General features: G+C 42.6%; 1 protein-coding gene across 1 annotated transcript; it reads right to left on the bottom strand.

Moving 5' to 3' along the window:
- Positions 1-267: 267 nt before the first annotated feature.
- Positions 268-15,695, bottom strand: LOC149303086 (survival motor neuron protein 1-like). Its single transcript, XM_089481877.1, has 8 exons — positions 15,642-15,695; positions 15,127-15,198; positions 10,670-10,795; positions 9,519-9,719; positions 8,613-8,762; positions 7,501-7,572; positions 785-895; positions 268-324 (listed from the first exon to the last, which is right to left on the bottom strand). Exons 1-8 carry the CDS (start codon positions 15,693-15,695, stop codon positions 268-270), a joined length of 843 nt encoding a protein of 280 aa, XP_089338003.1.
- Positions 15,696-16,011: the final 316 nt, after the last annotated feature.

The following is a 16,011-nucleotide window of genomic DNA, read 5'->3' on the forward strand; positions in this document are numbered from 1 at the left end:
GGTCCCCTGCATCACTGCGCGGGATCTGGATCTTAGTCTCATAGTCAGATCTAGTTGAGGTCCGATTATAAAATGACCCCGATTATAAGACGAGGGGTATTTTTCAGAGCATTTGCTCTGGAAAAAAACTTGTCTTATAATCGAGCAAATACGGTAAATAGAACACACTGGAAGAATAATGCCCCCCATATTACATTCAAGGTGAAGTCCCTGCTTGACACACTTTAGAGTTCATCACATGAAATACTTACATTTGAACAAATGTAGTTATTTTGAAGAAGGATATTTCCCACATGACGCCTCCATTCGACTCTGTCTTAAACCCTATAACACACAAAGTAATACTTCGTAAGATTTAGTAAGATTCGATGGGTGGTAAGTTCATGTATAAGGAAGGCCATCAGTATGACAGACATGAGAAAATTCAGCCCCATGTTATTTTCACCTTAAGTTTGTTTAACTTTACAATCCCCCCCACCCCTAAGAAAAAAGAAAGTGTGGAATAGTCACTGATGAAAATTCCAACCTTGAAAACATTGTGCTTTAATCCGATTTAGAGAGTGTAATCTCCCGTAATCATATTCAAGACAAACCTTAAAAGCTTATCCCTTTATCCATTTTACTTTGCATTAGAAACAAATAAAGACAGCACAACCAACAGAATGTTTACTCTATCATTCCATTGATTGCTATGGTGGGGGAAAAAAGGTTTTAAGTGCACCCGGATTGCTCTTCATTCATACTGCTCAGTGGATATGTTGACATTCAACCCGTTTCTGCTTACCAGATAATAGCCGGTATGATAGCCACTCATATACCAAGCAATTAACATGCTGCCCAGGGCTTCATCATCTTCAGAGGTATCTGGCCCCAAGGGAGGTGGAGGTGGAATCATCTAAAATACATGAAATAAGCTTTAGGAAAACCAAGGATAACCCCCCAAAAAAAAAAAAAAAAAAAAAAAGCCTTAAAGCATGCCTGGTGTTAATAAAAAAACAATTACAAGACTACTTATGGAAAAACCACAGAAGCAAAGCATGGAAAAACTTAACAAGAGTTGCTTATATTTTAGTGCATTCACGCTTAATGGCCTTAATATTGTGACATGGTCTTCTTACCAATTTTATATAGACAGAAGCATTTTATTACATTTAAGATACAAAGCTATGTTTTTGCTAAGATCTACAGGACAAGCAGCTACATGGTTTTAAAGAGATACACAGATATGGCACTTTCATGTTTTATGAAACTGCAGATGGTTAAAGGCTGCAAGTGTCCCAAAAAGTAAAAAGCATGGTTGATTATTTACAATCTAGGGCTGCAACAACCAATCGATAATAACAACCTTCTCTCTGGCAGCCGGTGGACCTCTGCACAATGCACGCAGACAACCTCCGCTACTGCCTTCCACTTCCGCTGGGGCTTTTATGAAGGAGCACGGCATCACATGACCTTCCGGTGCTCCACCACAGAAGCTCCAGCGAAAGTGCAGGCCAGCAGCAGAGGTTGTCTACGTGCATCACGCAGACGTTCACCAGCTGTCCAGACTAGACACCAGGCAGTCTGAAGCACGGGGGGGCATAAGGCATATCATTTTTTTATTCTGATGTTTGTTTTTAAAACAGTTTGTTCATTAACCCCTTCAGTACCGGGACGTACCTGGTACTTCCTGGTTAACAGTCACCGGTAGACCGGGACGTACCAGGTACGTCTCCTCCAAAAAACGCCCCCACATCACCACAATCGCGGTGATCGCGGGGGCGCTGCTGCTGCTGTCTGCCCAGGACTCCTGGGCAGACAGCACAGCCTGTCTAAGCCCGCCCCCAAGCCCACGATCACTCCCACGGAGTGATTTTGTAGGCAGAAACAGCGATTGCAGAAAAATCTGCAATCGCTGTTTCAGCTGCCACAGGCAGCTTCAGGGAAGGGGGGGGGTATTGAATGGGTCCCCACACAAGTGTGGGGATCTGATCCAACACCCCCCTGCTGCCTGATCGCTCCATGAGAGCGTCAGTGCAGCGTTAACCCCTTCAATGAAGGGGTTAATTCCCGTTTTTTAGGGGGTTCTGCTGCTGGTGGTCTGCCTGGAAGCCCAGGCAGACCAGCAACAGCAAAAACGAGCCCCCAGAAGTCCTCTGATCAGTCCTGTAGGACTGATCAGAGAGACTCCTCCCCTACAATCTCCAGTCTATTGGAGATTGTGTCCCAGCTGCCAGAGGCAGCTTCAGGGACAGGGAGACAGGGTTCTTTGGTCTCCACATGAGTGTGGAGACCAGACACCCCCACCCCCACCCTTCCTCAGTTAACCCCTACCCCCCTCTTCCTCAATTAACCTCTTCAATGCTGCGATTGTGTATGACCCCCATCGCAGCATTGCAGGGGTTAATATTAGTCCCCACAAGCTTGTGGGGACTAAATATCAATCAATGCTGTGCTTCAATGGAGCATCAGCATTGAAAGAGTTAAAAAAAATAATGTAAAAAATAATAATAATTTAAAAAAAAAAAAAATAAAAAAAAATAAAATAATAATAATAATTAAAAAAAAAATAACAGCACTGACCTGAAAGTCCAGGGTGCTTCCAGGTCAAATGCTGGGCTGATCAGATCGCCGCTGGCCAATAGGAGTGATCGGATCATTATGGCAGCCCACGGATGACCCTGCTCTACAAAGAGAGAGGGGTCATCTAGGGTAATTATGAAAAAACACAAATTATTAATAAAATGAAAAAATCATAATTATTACCTGATCACTTGTCGGTGACATTTTAAGTCGCTGATTATTGATCGGTCTCCCTGATTGATGTCAGCGGCCTAAACCTGTCACTTACAAGTAATCTGATGAAAAAAAATATTTAAAAAAATGTAAATGCACATGTTCCAGTTTTGCCCTCATAGCTTCCTCAAAAAATACATGAACCATGCATGTGAGGCCTTGTTGGAACCGGGGGGTGTTGGTGAACAAAATGTGGTGCTTTCTTCCACTGTTGCACATATGCTGTGCAAGAAATAAATTTTAACATTGAAATGTATTTGTTAAAAACGCAATAAAATAAATTTTCCGTGAACTTTGGCAGACATCAGTGAAGAAAAGGCTAGCTGAAAACTGTCAAAACTACCCTAGTTGAACACCTTGACTTGTCTACTGTTCATAAATATATACTTTTATGGGGTAATTTACAGCAGGGGGCTTCCAAAATGTCCCAAATGGGATATGGGCCCAGGAAACCAATTTCTGAAAATTCCAAATGTGAAAACGAAAATGCGCATGTTCCAGTTTTGCCCTCATAGCTTCCTCAAAAAATGCATGAACCATGCATGTGAGGCCTTGTTGGAACCGGGGGATGTTGGTGAACACAATTTGGTGTTTTGTTCTGCAGTTGCACATATTCTATACAAAATATAATATAAAATCTAAAGCAACATTGCAACATATGCAAAAAAACCCAAAAAAATATAAAAATACCTCAAAATTTGGCAGCAATTGGCGATAAAATCCCTGTTTGAAAAGTGTCAAAATGACCCTAGTTGTACACCTTGACTTATCTACTGTTCATAAACATATAATTTTGGGTGGGTAATCAGTATCTGTGACAACTATTGCAGTTATTAGACTACCATGCCAAATTTGAAAAAAATTACATTTCAAAAACGTGATGCATGCCTTGCAATATTTGCCCTATACTGGTCAAAATAGATAAAAATCCTGGCCATGTTGGGTGGTTTCCAAATCAGGACAAGTTAATGAATATATTTGGGATAATTTTTTCCCATTGGTTTAATGTGTGTACAATTTGTATGTATACAAAACTGTAAAAAAAATGCGTTTTTTCATTTTTTCCCCACTTTTTCCAGTTTTTTTCAAACAAAACAATGTACTACCCAGCTTACTATGGTTTCAAATGAAAGCCCTACTTGTGCTGAAAAAAACAATATATGATTTGTGTGGGTGCACCAATTGATAAGAGAGAAATTACAGTTGAAGAAAGACATGGCAAAAACACAAAAACGGCTCCGGTCCTTTAGCGACACCTTAGTATCAAAATCCCGGTCCTGAAGGGGTTAAACTAACCAACTAATCGATTACGAAAATAATTGTTAGTTGCAGCCCTATTACAATCTTTAAAACAGAGGTTTCCTGCAAAGATTTTGAATGCCATTAACAAAACTGAATAAATTAATGTCATACGTGTATAACCAAGTAACTAAATAAGTCTGTTTAATGTACTGAATGTGTTTCATAGCTTATATACCAGGCATATGTAATTTATTTCAAACAATTCTGAAACTATAAATATTATAATGCCAGACTTTAATTTCAGCAGCAGAACTGACTTTGTAGAAGAGAAACCTGCATTATTTTTTCCTTTTAGTTTTAGCTTAGTTTATATATTATTTTTTTTTAACACTTTCTCATTAGATTGTCATTTGTATTAATATGGTTACAAACGAAGACACTACTGGTCCAGACAAAATAAAAATGTGTAGTTTGTCTGGGTCACTAAACATGACATATGTGAACAAATACATGGTACAAATGGCACTAGGGCTGAAACAACTAATCGATAAAATCGATAATGAAAATCATTGTCAACAATTTTCATTATCGATTAATCGAATCGATTTTTATCGATTATAAAAATTATAATCCGACCTCCAACAGAGATCGGATTATAACACTAGAATCCAGATCCCCCGCAACGCTGCAGGGGACCTGGATTCCCCTCACTGTCGGCCGGTCTCTCACTTCCGTCTCTCTCCCCCTCCCATACACCCCTCTGACTCCTCCCCCCTCCCATACATCACTCTGCCTCTCTACCCGGCTCCGTTACTGACTTCATAGAAGCCTCAGCGTAAGTGAAGGGCAGTAACGGAGGCTGTCTGTGCGCATCGTTTAGACCCCCACCGACTGACAGAGGATCATCCTCTCTGTCAGCCGGTGAGGGTCTGCATTGCCTCCGTTACTCACCTTCACTTACGCTGAGGCTTCCATGAAGCTGCAGTGAAAGTTCCTGTCAGTAACGGAGCCGGGTAGAGAGGCAGAGCGGTGTATGGGAGGGGGGAGGAGTCAGAGGGGTGTATGGGAGCCACCCTCTCATACACCACTCTGGCTCCTCCCCCTCCCATCCGGCACTCTGCCTCTCTACCCGGCTCCCCGGTGTCTTGTGAACCTCCATGGCTGACCGGAGGCAGAGTGGAGTATGGGAGGAGGCAAAGTGATGTATGGGAGGGGGAGGAGGCAAAGTGGTGTATGGGAGGGGGAGGAGGCAGAGTGGTGTATGGGAGGGGGAGGAGCCAGAGTGATGTATGGGAGGGGGAGGAGTCAGAGTGATGTATGTGAGGGGGAGGAGCCAGAGTGGTATATGGGAGGGGGAGGAGCCAGAGTGGTATATGGGAGGGGGAGGAGCCAGAGTGGTATATGGGAGGGGGGAGGAGGCAGAGTGGAGTATGGGAGGGGGGGAGCCAAAGTGATGTATGGGAGGGGGAGGAGGCAGAGTGGTGTATGGGAGGAGGCAGAGTGGTGTATGGGAGGGGCAGGGGCCAGAGTGGTGTATGGGAGGGGCAGGGGCCAGAGTGGTGTATGGGAGGGGGAGGGGCCAGAGTGGTGTATGGGAGGGGGAGGGGCCAGAGTGGTGTATGGGAGGGGGAGGGGCCAGAGTGGTGTATGGGAGGGGGAGGGGCCAGAGTGGTGTATGGGAGGGGGAGGGGCCAGAGTGGTGTATGGGAGGGGGAGGGGCCAGAGTGGTGTATGGGAGGGGGAGGGGCCAGAGTGGTGTATGGGAGGGGGAGGGGCCAGAGTGGTGTATGGGAGGGGGAGGGGCCAGAGTGGTGTATGGGAGGGGGAGGGGCCAGAGTGGTGTATGGGAGGGGGAGGGGCCAGAGTGGTGTATGGGTGAGTTATAGTGGTGTAGGGGGGGTATTATGAATTTCAGGGCATATAGGGGGTATAAGGCATATCGATATTAGGCATATCAGGGGGGCATAAAACATATCTGGGGGTAAAAGGTATATCAGGGGGCTCAGTGGCATATAGGGGGTATAAGGCATATCGATATTAGGCATATCAGGGGGGCATAAAACATATCTGGGGGTAAAAGGTATATCAGGGGGCTCAGTTGCATATCACTGGCATATAAGAGGTATAAGGCATATATGGGGGCAGAGTGGCAAGCTGGGGGTCAGATGTGCATAACCGGGGGCAAAAAATTTAAACAAGGCTTTTTATCTCATAGTTTTTATTAAATATGAAAAATAGTTAACATATGAATTAATATTTACTAATAACTTTGTATTAAAACCTAGTTTGAGAAACACTGTGTTTGGGTTCTTGTAGCTCTTATTATGTCAGTAAAATAAGAATGTGAATAGAGAGAGGCCATTGTGATAAAGAGATGAAAGTGTAAATTGTACGTTTTTTATTACATTATTTTAAATTGAAAAAAATTTACATTTTTTTATCCGATTAATCGAAAAAATAATCGGCCAACTAATCGATTATTAAAATAATCGTTAGTTGCAGCCCTAAATGGCACAAGAAAAAAAAAAGGTTAAAGAGATTCTATAATCTTACCAGGTAAGAAACAATTCAACAGTAAAACCTGAACATGCTACATATTTTTTCTTTGTAGAAGAGTTGCTACTATATACACACATACCTATATAATCCTTCTATTTCTTCTCGTCACATTTAAAATGTCTCAGACAGCTTTCTGATTCATTTATTGAAGACAAAGCTAATCAAAACCTGTATCACCCATATGAAAACATTTGTCTGTTTGCTCAGCCAGAGGTTCACTGTTGATATGATGATCTTATTGTGGGATGCTGTGTTAGCTTTATGAACAATGTAACAGGATCCATGCCTTCCAGAATTTCCACTTTTAAATCATCAGTGAGCATAACTTTAAACCAAAAGTCTTGGCATAAGCTTTTGTGTCAGAGGTGGTGGTCGCCTTACAACTCTCTCGTGGATGTCTTTTTTTTTTGCAGTCTCCTGAACACGGACAAGCAAGGTCTGCAGTTATACACATGCTAGTCTGGGTCTTGGATAATGGCTCTCTGTGTTTCACTGGAGTCACAAAGCCTTTGACATGGGTTAGTAACTTTCAGGACTGATAGAGGTCAATGACTTTCTCATCTGTTCTTGAATTTCTTTATCTTACTTCACTTTGCAAGACAGCTTCCATTTGATGTTTAGATTCAACAGGGCTGGCAGTAATCATGCCTGGGTGTGTCTAGTGAAGTTGAACCCAATTGTCAAGTTTGGTTAATTGGTTGATTTAGTAACTAAGGGAGCAATTACTTTTTTACACAGGGCCAGCTAGGGTAGGATAGCTTTCTACATCCTATAAGTGAAATTATTTTTTAAAAAACTTAAGTTATCTTTGTCTAATGTTAAAATTGATTTGATAATCTGAAACATTTAAGTGTGGCAAATATGCAAAAATAGAAGTCTGGAAGGGGTACATACTTTTTTCACAGGAATGTAAAATGTACTTACTGGTGGTCCAGGGGGGAATGGAGGTGGCCAACCAGAAAGGAAGGCATGCGCCTGATTTGGTTTCTCACCATGCTGCAAATAATAGAAGCAATTAACTCACAACAAAAAGTTCTTAGAGCAACATAAGGAATTCCATGGAAGCTGTCAAGCCCTCTCCTGCTTATTCTTACATTAAACCTATTCGGAGAAGCATACAATTCATCCCAATACCAACAACCTACATTCTGAAAGAATGGACCACATGTCCCAGAGACTACTAAATTGTCAGACAATTACAGTAATCCTTACCCAATAAGCCCCTTTCTTCAAGTTTCTGTTCCCCTTAACCGAACAGACTGGATATTTGCAAGAGCATGGCCCTCTGTACAGCATGACTTATGCGTTGATGTAAATTTTAATGATGCTGTTATTTTTGTAGTGGGACCTATTCACTTAAGTTTGAGGTATCGAGTTAAAGGCAGCTTGCTTGTCCCAACTGGAATGGATTGAGCCCCAGAATATATTGAGCACAAGTTATGTGAGATGCAGTGAAATTACTAGCCAGGTTCCATCCTTATGTACATGGAACAGGAACCAGATCATTCCACCCACCTTAAAATGGATTTAATCCCCATTATTCCAACGCACACAAGCTGGGAGGGACTGGATAAGAGGTGTGGTTACCCTCAGCCTTCTTGAAGCAAGTTGAATTTAAAAGTCAGAATGCATTTAAAAGAAAACAAATGCAACCGACCGATCAATTAATCTACACTGTTAAAATTTTAATAGTGCTGTTGAGCTAAATTTTAGGGCAAACTGGACACATCTCTGCCGAATAACAAATAATCAATGTGAATATCCACAAAAAGGCAATCAAGAGCATAAAGTTCTTTTTATGTCAGCTCTAGACTGCAGGTCATTCGCTTAAGCTGCTGAAATAAGGGAAATTTGTGTTTGACTACTTAGTACAGATTGGTTTATATACAAAAGTCTTTAAGAAGCACAGTCAAACCAAACTCCTTGGCTTCACTGTTGCTTCCTACACAGACAATGCATCCATGCACATTTCCTTAAATCCTGGTACTCCAACTATGGTGTCAAAAGAATGAAACTTAGTGATGCGGCATTCTTACCCAGCCAAACCCCGGGTTAAATGGTGGAGGTGGAGCAGGAGGGAAGTTAGGGTTCCACTGTGGTACAGTTCGACTGTGAGGATCTTTGTTTGAAGCTGACCTGGAAGACCTATCACTTTCATCTGTAGAATGCTCATCTCCATTAACATCCTGGAACAGACAAGATAATTATAACAGCTAGTTGAAGGATAAAGGTATCTCAACTGTAGGAACAGGACTAAAACACCTTGACAAAAATAAGGGAGAACGTACCCAAATGGCTTACACATCTAATTTTCTCTTAATTACCCTTCTCGGCCCATGCAGTACCGTGTGATGGGTTAAACACTGTCAAACCTAAGCAAAACATACACTAGCCAGAAATTACAGTGGGGGATAAAGCCCCTTGATGACAATTGAAGTGCCAGGCATGTCATGGAAATGCAGCCCCTTAACGACAATTAACGTCCCCGACACGATTGCTTTCTTCCTTTAGCTGGCGTTGCTGCAATGCCTCGACATTGAGGCGTCCAGTAACACCAAGAAAAACGTAACAGCAAAATATATAAAAACACAAGAAGTAGAATCTATTCAGCAGGTTTTGTAATCAGAAAGGGTGTATCCCACACATAAATGATGTAAAGAGACTGGACACAGCGCCAAGCTGTCTGAAGTGCTTCAACAACTTAAACTGCAAAATGATTTTACAACAGACTATCTTTGGTGATTACGGACATAATTTTACCAGATCGTAATTAAAATATCTTTTTTATGCAAGAGTTTCTTTAGGGTTTTCAAAAGTTTTACTATTTTCAAATTCTAATATTGGGTTGAACGAAAGCAAAAGGATCAATGCTTCTCAAACAAGCAATTTGACTCCTACTGGGGAAACGATGCATCAACTGGAACTCATGGGAGGGTCCTTACCAGTTCTTGATACTTCTGGTCACTGTCTACTTCAGAGCTGTCTGGGAAAAGCAAGTCAGCCAAGTCTTGCTCTTCAGAATTTCCATAACCAGTGTAAGACACTACACAAGCCCCTCTCTTTGCATCAATAGAAGAGACAGTAGCTGGATAAACATTACCATCCTCGGACCAAACTGCATTACAGGCATCACCTACTCGCCACTGGAAAATAAAGATGAAATATACATGTTGAGTAGGTAATAATGCAAATACAAAATATAAGTGCACAGATATGGCCCCTGTTGTCTCCATAAGTCAATTTGTTATGTTACATACTACTTGTTATGACCTGTCTACCCATTGCACAGCGCTACGGAATTTGATGGTGCTATATAAAACAATAAATAAATAATAATATGCATTCTGAAAAAATTGTACAGGGTTGTATAAAAAATATAAGTCTTGGTATATGTTTAAAATAGCACTTTATGTTCCCTTATATTGATTGTAATACTTTATGAGGAGTAATACTTTATGAGGTTCACTATGCATGTTTTAAAAGCAGAAGAGTTACGCACCTCATCCAGGTTATTGTGTCAACTATCTAAAGCGTTTTTCACCTCTATGACTAACTGCATCTCTGAAGAGCAAAAATACAAAGGATCACTCGAGAATTAAGACCCCGCTGTGCATGCTATGTAAAAGGATTCCGAAACCCTACATTACTGAAATACTCAGTTTTAATGTCAGTGCCTGATTAATGTAATTATTACAGAGTTCCACATTTGGATTTAATTGTACACAATTGACGAATAACAGTGACTAGTCTGTCAATCCTAGTCTTGTCATAACCCTTATTATGTATTGCAAGAAGTGATGCGTAAATTGTTGGCGCTATATAAAAAAATATATATATATATATTATAACAACAACAACAAAATACTCTTGCCCCTCAGTCATGTATACGCCTATGTTGAGTAGATCCTGCCTGCTTGGTTGTTCTACATGTCAATCGGACCGCATGAGCATGGATTTAGTTGGCCTTTTTTATAAAACATGACAATTATTCTGAACAGTGATCTATAGCTAGTTGGACCCATTTATATATAAATTATACCAAACCAAAATATTACAACTGGATGAGTGTTTTTATATAAAAGTATTAGATCACCGTCTTCAAAGGTGGAGCATTGCTTTTCTTTCTGCTTTTCTTCTTCTTCCGATTTTTCCTTTTTGTGCTGGAGTTTTTTTCAGGTATAGGAGGAGCCATTGTACTATCTCCGTCCTTCAGAGCTTTCTGAAAGGCAAACACACCAGTAATAAACACTATAATCATAACACTAAAAAAATGTGTTAATGTATTCTTTTCTCTGATTTTCAAATAAAAAATAATTTTAATAGTGAAAACATTTGAAAATAAATGCTAAGATCCTGTTTGCCTTTGATAAAGGTGTCCATACCAAAACATTGGATAAAATCTCAGGGGTACAGTCTAATCTACAATATCTCACAAAAGTGAGTTCACCCCTCACATTTTTGTAAATATTTTGTTATATCTTTTCATGTGACAACACTGAAGACATGACACTCTGCTACAATGTAAAGTAGTGAGTGTACAGCCTGTAAATTTGCTGTCCCCGCAAACATAACTTAACACACAGCCATTAATGTCTAAACCTTGGCAACAAAAGTGAGTACCCCCCTAAGTGGAAATGTCCAAATTGTGCCCAATTAACCATTTCCCCTCCCTGGTGTCATGTGACTCAGTGTTACAAGGTCTCAGGTGTGAATGGGGAGCAGGTGTGTTAAGTTTGATGGTACCACTCTCACACTGGTCACTGGAAGTTCAACATGGCAAAGGACTCTGAAAAAAAGAATTGTTGCTCTACATAAAGATGGCCTAGGCTGTAAGAAGACTGCCAAGAAACTGAGCTGCAACACGGTGGGCAAGACCATACAGCGGTTTCACAAGACAGGTTCCACTCAGAACAGGCATGGTCGACCAAAGTAGATGAGTGCACGCGCTCAGCCTCATATCCAGAGGTAGTCTTTGGGAAATAGATGTATGAGTGCTGCCAGCATTGCTGCAGAGGTCTAAGGAGTGGGGGGGTCAGCCTGTCAGCGTTCAGACCATACGCCGCACACTGCATCAAATTGGTCTGCATGGCTGTCGTCCTAGAAGGAAGCTTCTTCTAAAGATGATGCACAAGAAAGCCCGCAAACAGTTTTCTGAAGACAAGCAGACTACGGACAGGGATTACTGGAACCATGTCCTGTGGTCCGATGAGACCAAGATCAACTTATTTGGTTCAGATGGTGTCAAGCGTGTGTGGCGGGAGTACAAAGTACAAAGACAAGTGTGTCTTGCCTACAGTCAAGCATGGTGGTGGGAGTGTCATGGTCTGGGCCTGCATGAGTGCTGCCGGCACTGGGGAGCTACAGTTCATTGAGGGAACCATGAATGCCAACATGTACTGTGACATACCGAAGCAGAGCATGATCCCCTCCTTTGGAGACTGGGCCGCAGGGCAGTATTACAACATAACGACCCCAAACACCTCCAAGACGACCACTGCCTTGCTAAAGAAGCTGAGGGTAAAGTTGAAGGACTGGCCAAGCATGTCTCCAGACCTAAACCCTATTGAGCATCTGTGGGGCATCCTCAAACGGAAGGTGGGGGAACGCAACGTCTCTAACATCCACCAGCTCCGTGATGTCGTCATGGAGGAGTGGAAGGGGACTCCAGTAGCAACCTGTGAAGCTCTGGTGAACTCCATACCCAAGAGGGTTACGGCAGTGCTGGAAAACGATGGTGGCCACACAAAATATTGACACTTTGGGCCCAATTTTAACTTTTCCACTTAAGGGTGTACTCACTTTTGTTGCGTGTTGAGTTATATTTGAGGGGACAGCAAATTTACACTGTTATACAGGCTGTACACTCACCACTTTACATTATAGCAGAGTGTCATTTCTGCAGTGTTGTCACATGAAAAGATGTAATAAAATATTTACACTTTTGTGAGATACTGTATATTGTTTCCTACATGACATTTGTAAATGGATTTGTGCTAATGGATCATGCTATATGATACAATCTAGGAACAATGCTAATCATTCATCGATTTAGGGCTGCAACAACTAATCGATAAAATCGATAATAATCGATAATGAAATTCGTTGCCGACGAATTTCATTATCGATTAGTTGAATCGATTATTATCGATTATAAAATGAGGGTTTTTTCAGAGCAAACGCTCTGAAAAATACCCCTCATTATATAATCCGTTTAGTCTGACTCACAGCAGCAGCTCCTACTTACCAGCCCCTCCCTGTAATCACTGTGACAACTGGCCCCGCCCCCTTCCTTCTCCCAGAAGGCCAGAACCACATGGCTGTGACACTCATCTAACTGTAAGTATAAAATTAATATTTGGGCTGCTGAAAGTTAGGGTAAGTGGGAGTTAATTTAGGGGCAGTTATGGTTAATGGGGTGTTTAGGGTTAATTTAGGGGAAGTTATGGTTAATGGGGTGTTTAGGGGCAGCTATGGTTAATGGGGTGTTTAGGGTTAATTTAGGAGCAGCTGTGGTTAATGGGGTGTTTGGGGTTAATTTGAGGCAGTTGTGGTTAATGGTATGTTTAAGGTTAATTTAGGGGCTGTTGTGGTTGACAGGGTCTTTAGGGTTAATTTAGGGGATGCTGTGGTTAATGGGGTGTTTAGGGTTAATTTAGGGGCAGTTATGGTTAATGGGGTGTTTAGGGTTAATTTAGGGGCAGTTATGGTTAATGGGGTGTTTAGGGTTAATTTAGGGGCAGTTATGGTTAATGGGGTGTTTAGGGTTAATTTAGGGTAGTTGTTTTGATGGGGTATTTAGAGTTAATTTAGGGGTAGTTATGGTTAATGGGGTGTTTAGGGTTAATTTAATGATGAGGACTGAGGGTTAATTTGATTAATTTAATAAAGTTAACTTAAGGTGCAGTTAGAGATAAAGGGGGGCCAAACTAAGGGGAATCTAAATCCTGGGGCAGTGAAGATTAACCCAGTACTTATTTAAAAAAGTATGATGTCAGTGTGATGTGAACGGGTCTGTGACTCTATGAGGGCACCATGAGATATCTGGGGGGTATAAGGCATATCAGGGGAGGACGGAGAGACATATCCGGGGGTATAAGGCATATACGGTATATAAGGCATATGTGGGGAGGGCAGTGTGGCATGTCTGGGGAGGACGGAGTGGTGTATCAGGGTGTATAAGGCATATCTGGGGCCACAGTGGCATATCTGGGGGTAGACTGGAGTGGCATATGTGGGGAGGGCAGCGTGGCATGTCTGGGAGGTAGTGTGGCATGTCTGGGGAGGATGGAGTGGTGTATCAGGGGGTATAAGGCGTATCAGGCACAGTGGCATATGTGGGGGTGGAGTGGCATATGTGGGAGGCAGCGTGCAGTGGCATATGTGGGATGCAGCGTGGAATGGCATATGTGGGAGGCAGTGTGGAGTGGCATATGTGGGAGGCAGCGTGGAATGGTATATGTGGGAGGCAGCGTGGAATGGTATATGTGGGAGGCAGCGTAGCATATGTGGGAGGCAGAGTGGAGTGGTATATGTGGGAGGCAGCGTGGAGTGGCACATGTGGGAGGCAGCGTGGCATATGTGGGAGGCAGCGTGGAGTGGCATATGTGGGAGGCAGCGTGGAGTGGCATATGTGGGAGGCAGCGTGGAATGGTATATGTGGGAGGCAGCGTGGAATGGTATATGTGGGAGGCAGCGTAGCATATGTGGGAGGCAGAGTGGAGTGGTATATGTGGGAGGCAGCGTGGAGTGGCACATGTGGGAGGCAGCGTGGCATATGTGGGAGGCAGCGTGGAGTGGCATATGTGGGAGGCAGCGTGGAGTGGCATATGTGGGATGCAGCGTGGAGTGGCATATGTGGGAGGCAGCGTGGAGTGGCATATGTGGGAGGCAGCGTGGAGTGGTATATGTGGGAGGCAGCGTGGAGTGGTATATGTGGGGGGCAGCGTGGAGTGGAATATGTGGGAGGCAGCGTGGAGTGGCATATGTGGGAGGCAGCGTGGAGTGGCATATGTGGGAGGCAGCGTGGCGTGGCATATGTGGGAGGCAGCGTGGAGTGGTATATGTGGGAGGCAGCGTGGAGTGGTATATGTGGGGGGCAGCGTGGAGTGGAATATGTGGGAGGCAGCGTGGAGTGGCATATGTGGGAGGCAGCGTGGCGTGGCATATGTGGGAGGCAGCGTGGCAAGCCTGGGCTCAAACGTGCATAAATTGGGGGGGGCTGGTTGGGAAATAAAGACAAGAAATGTATTTTATCAAAGTTTTTTTTTATTCTGATGTTTGTATTTAACAATTTGTTTATTAAATTATTTTAAATAAATGAAAAATTTACATTCATTTTTTTATCCGATTAATCGAAAAAATAATCGGCCAACTAATCGATTATGAAAATAATCGTTAGTTGCAGCCCTACATCGATTACACTATACTTTATTAGCAGTATAGTTGTGCTGACTACTCTTATTTGGATTTGTGCTTGACATTCATATTAAAAAAAGAAAATCCGGATTGTGATTTTCAAGCTTTTACTAAAGAAATAAAATGCACCAATACCTTAAACGATGACACGGCTTTATCGTAAGCTTTGATCAGGGCTGTATCATCCCAGATATCAGAGTCATCACTCTGTGATAAGGGAAAAGAAGTCACAGGTCTCAGATATGCAACACGTGCAAGCGTAGCACGTGATCATAAATACAGAAAACCTTAACTTTATTTAATTGTATATTGCAGAAAGGGGCACGTATTTGTAAGTCTGTCTTAGCTGAAATAATATGACAGGAAAGTAGGAAACTAAAACATTACAACAATACAATTAATACAGAGATTTCACGTTGACAAAAGGTACAGCTTAGCCCCCTGAAAGCTAAGGCACGTGCGAGCATCTCTGACAGATAAGCAACGCACATTCAGGGGGCAAATAATAGGGTTAAAAAGAAGATGGCGCAATTATTCAGTAGCTAAGAGGAGATTACTTTGGTTTCATGCCTTAAAGACAGCAGAAAAGCGGAGTATAACCCCTGTGGGTGCAAATCCACATTCAAAAAGGGTATTAAGGGTAACAATACCTGACCGGCCCCTCGCCTGAACAGTGTTTCCCCATCATCCTCCAACCCTGCCATAGGCACGCTGTCAGCGAACACACCGTAAACGCCGATTGAACGAATGGGGCTTCCGTAGCACGTAAACAACCATAGAGTTCGTAGAAATGGTGGAACTAGCGATCGCAGCGCCCCCTCTCGGTCACATTTTAAACATAAGCCGGGCGGGTCGGGGGGGTGAGCAATTAATAAAACCCAACAAACAAACAGAAGAATACTTTATGGAAAGAGCCGAAAAATTAGTGACATATTATGGCAGGAAACTTAGTGAATTTGGTATTTTGTCAGTAATTGGTAAAGCGCAATATACACACAGTATACCTGAATGGCTCCCAAA

This window comes from Sceloporus occidentalis, unplaced genomic scaffold, assembly GCF_023333645.1.
Source record: "Sceloporus occidentalis isolate IW3139 unplaced genomic scaffold, rSceOcc1.0.p SCAF_16, whole genome shotgun sequence".
NCBI classification, from domain to species: domain Eukaryota; kingdom Metazoa; phylum Chordata; class Lepidosauria; order Squamata; family Phrynosomatidae; genus Sceloporus; species Sceloporus occidentalis.

Excerpts from the sequence above, each read along its gene's own strand:
- LOC149303086 (XM_089481877.1), bottom strand. The coding sequence starts at position 15,695 with ATGGCAGGGTTGGAGGATGATGGGGAAACACTGTTCAGGCGAGGGGCC. Across the intron at positions 8,763-9,518 it reads ACCAGAAGTATCAAGAACTG|GATGTTAATGGAGATGAGCA; the intron begins GTAAGGACCCTC and ends TGTCTGTTCCAG. Across the intron at positions 896-7,500 it reads CATTCCCCCCTGGACCACCA|ATGATTCCACCTCCACCTCC; the intron begins GTAAGTACATTT and ends CATGTATTTTAG.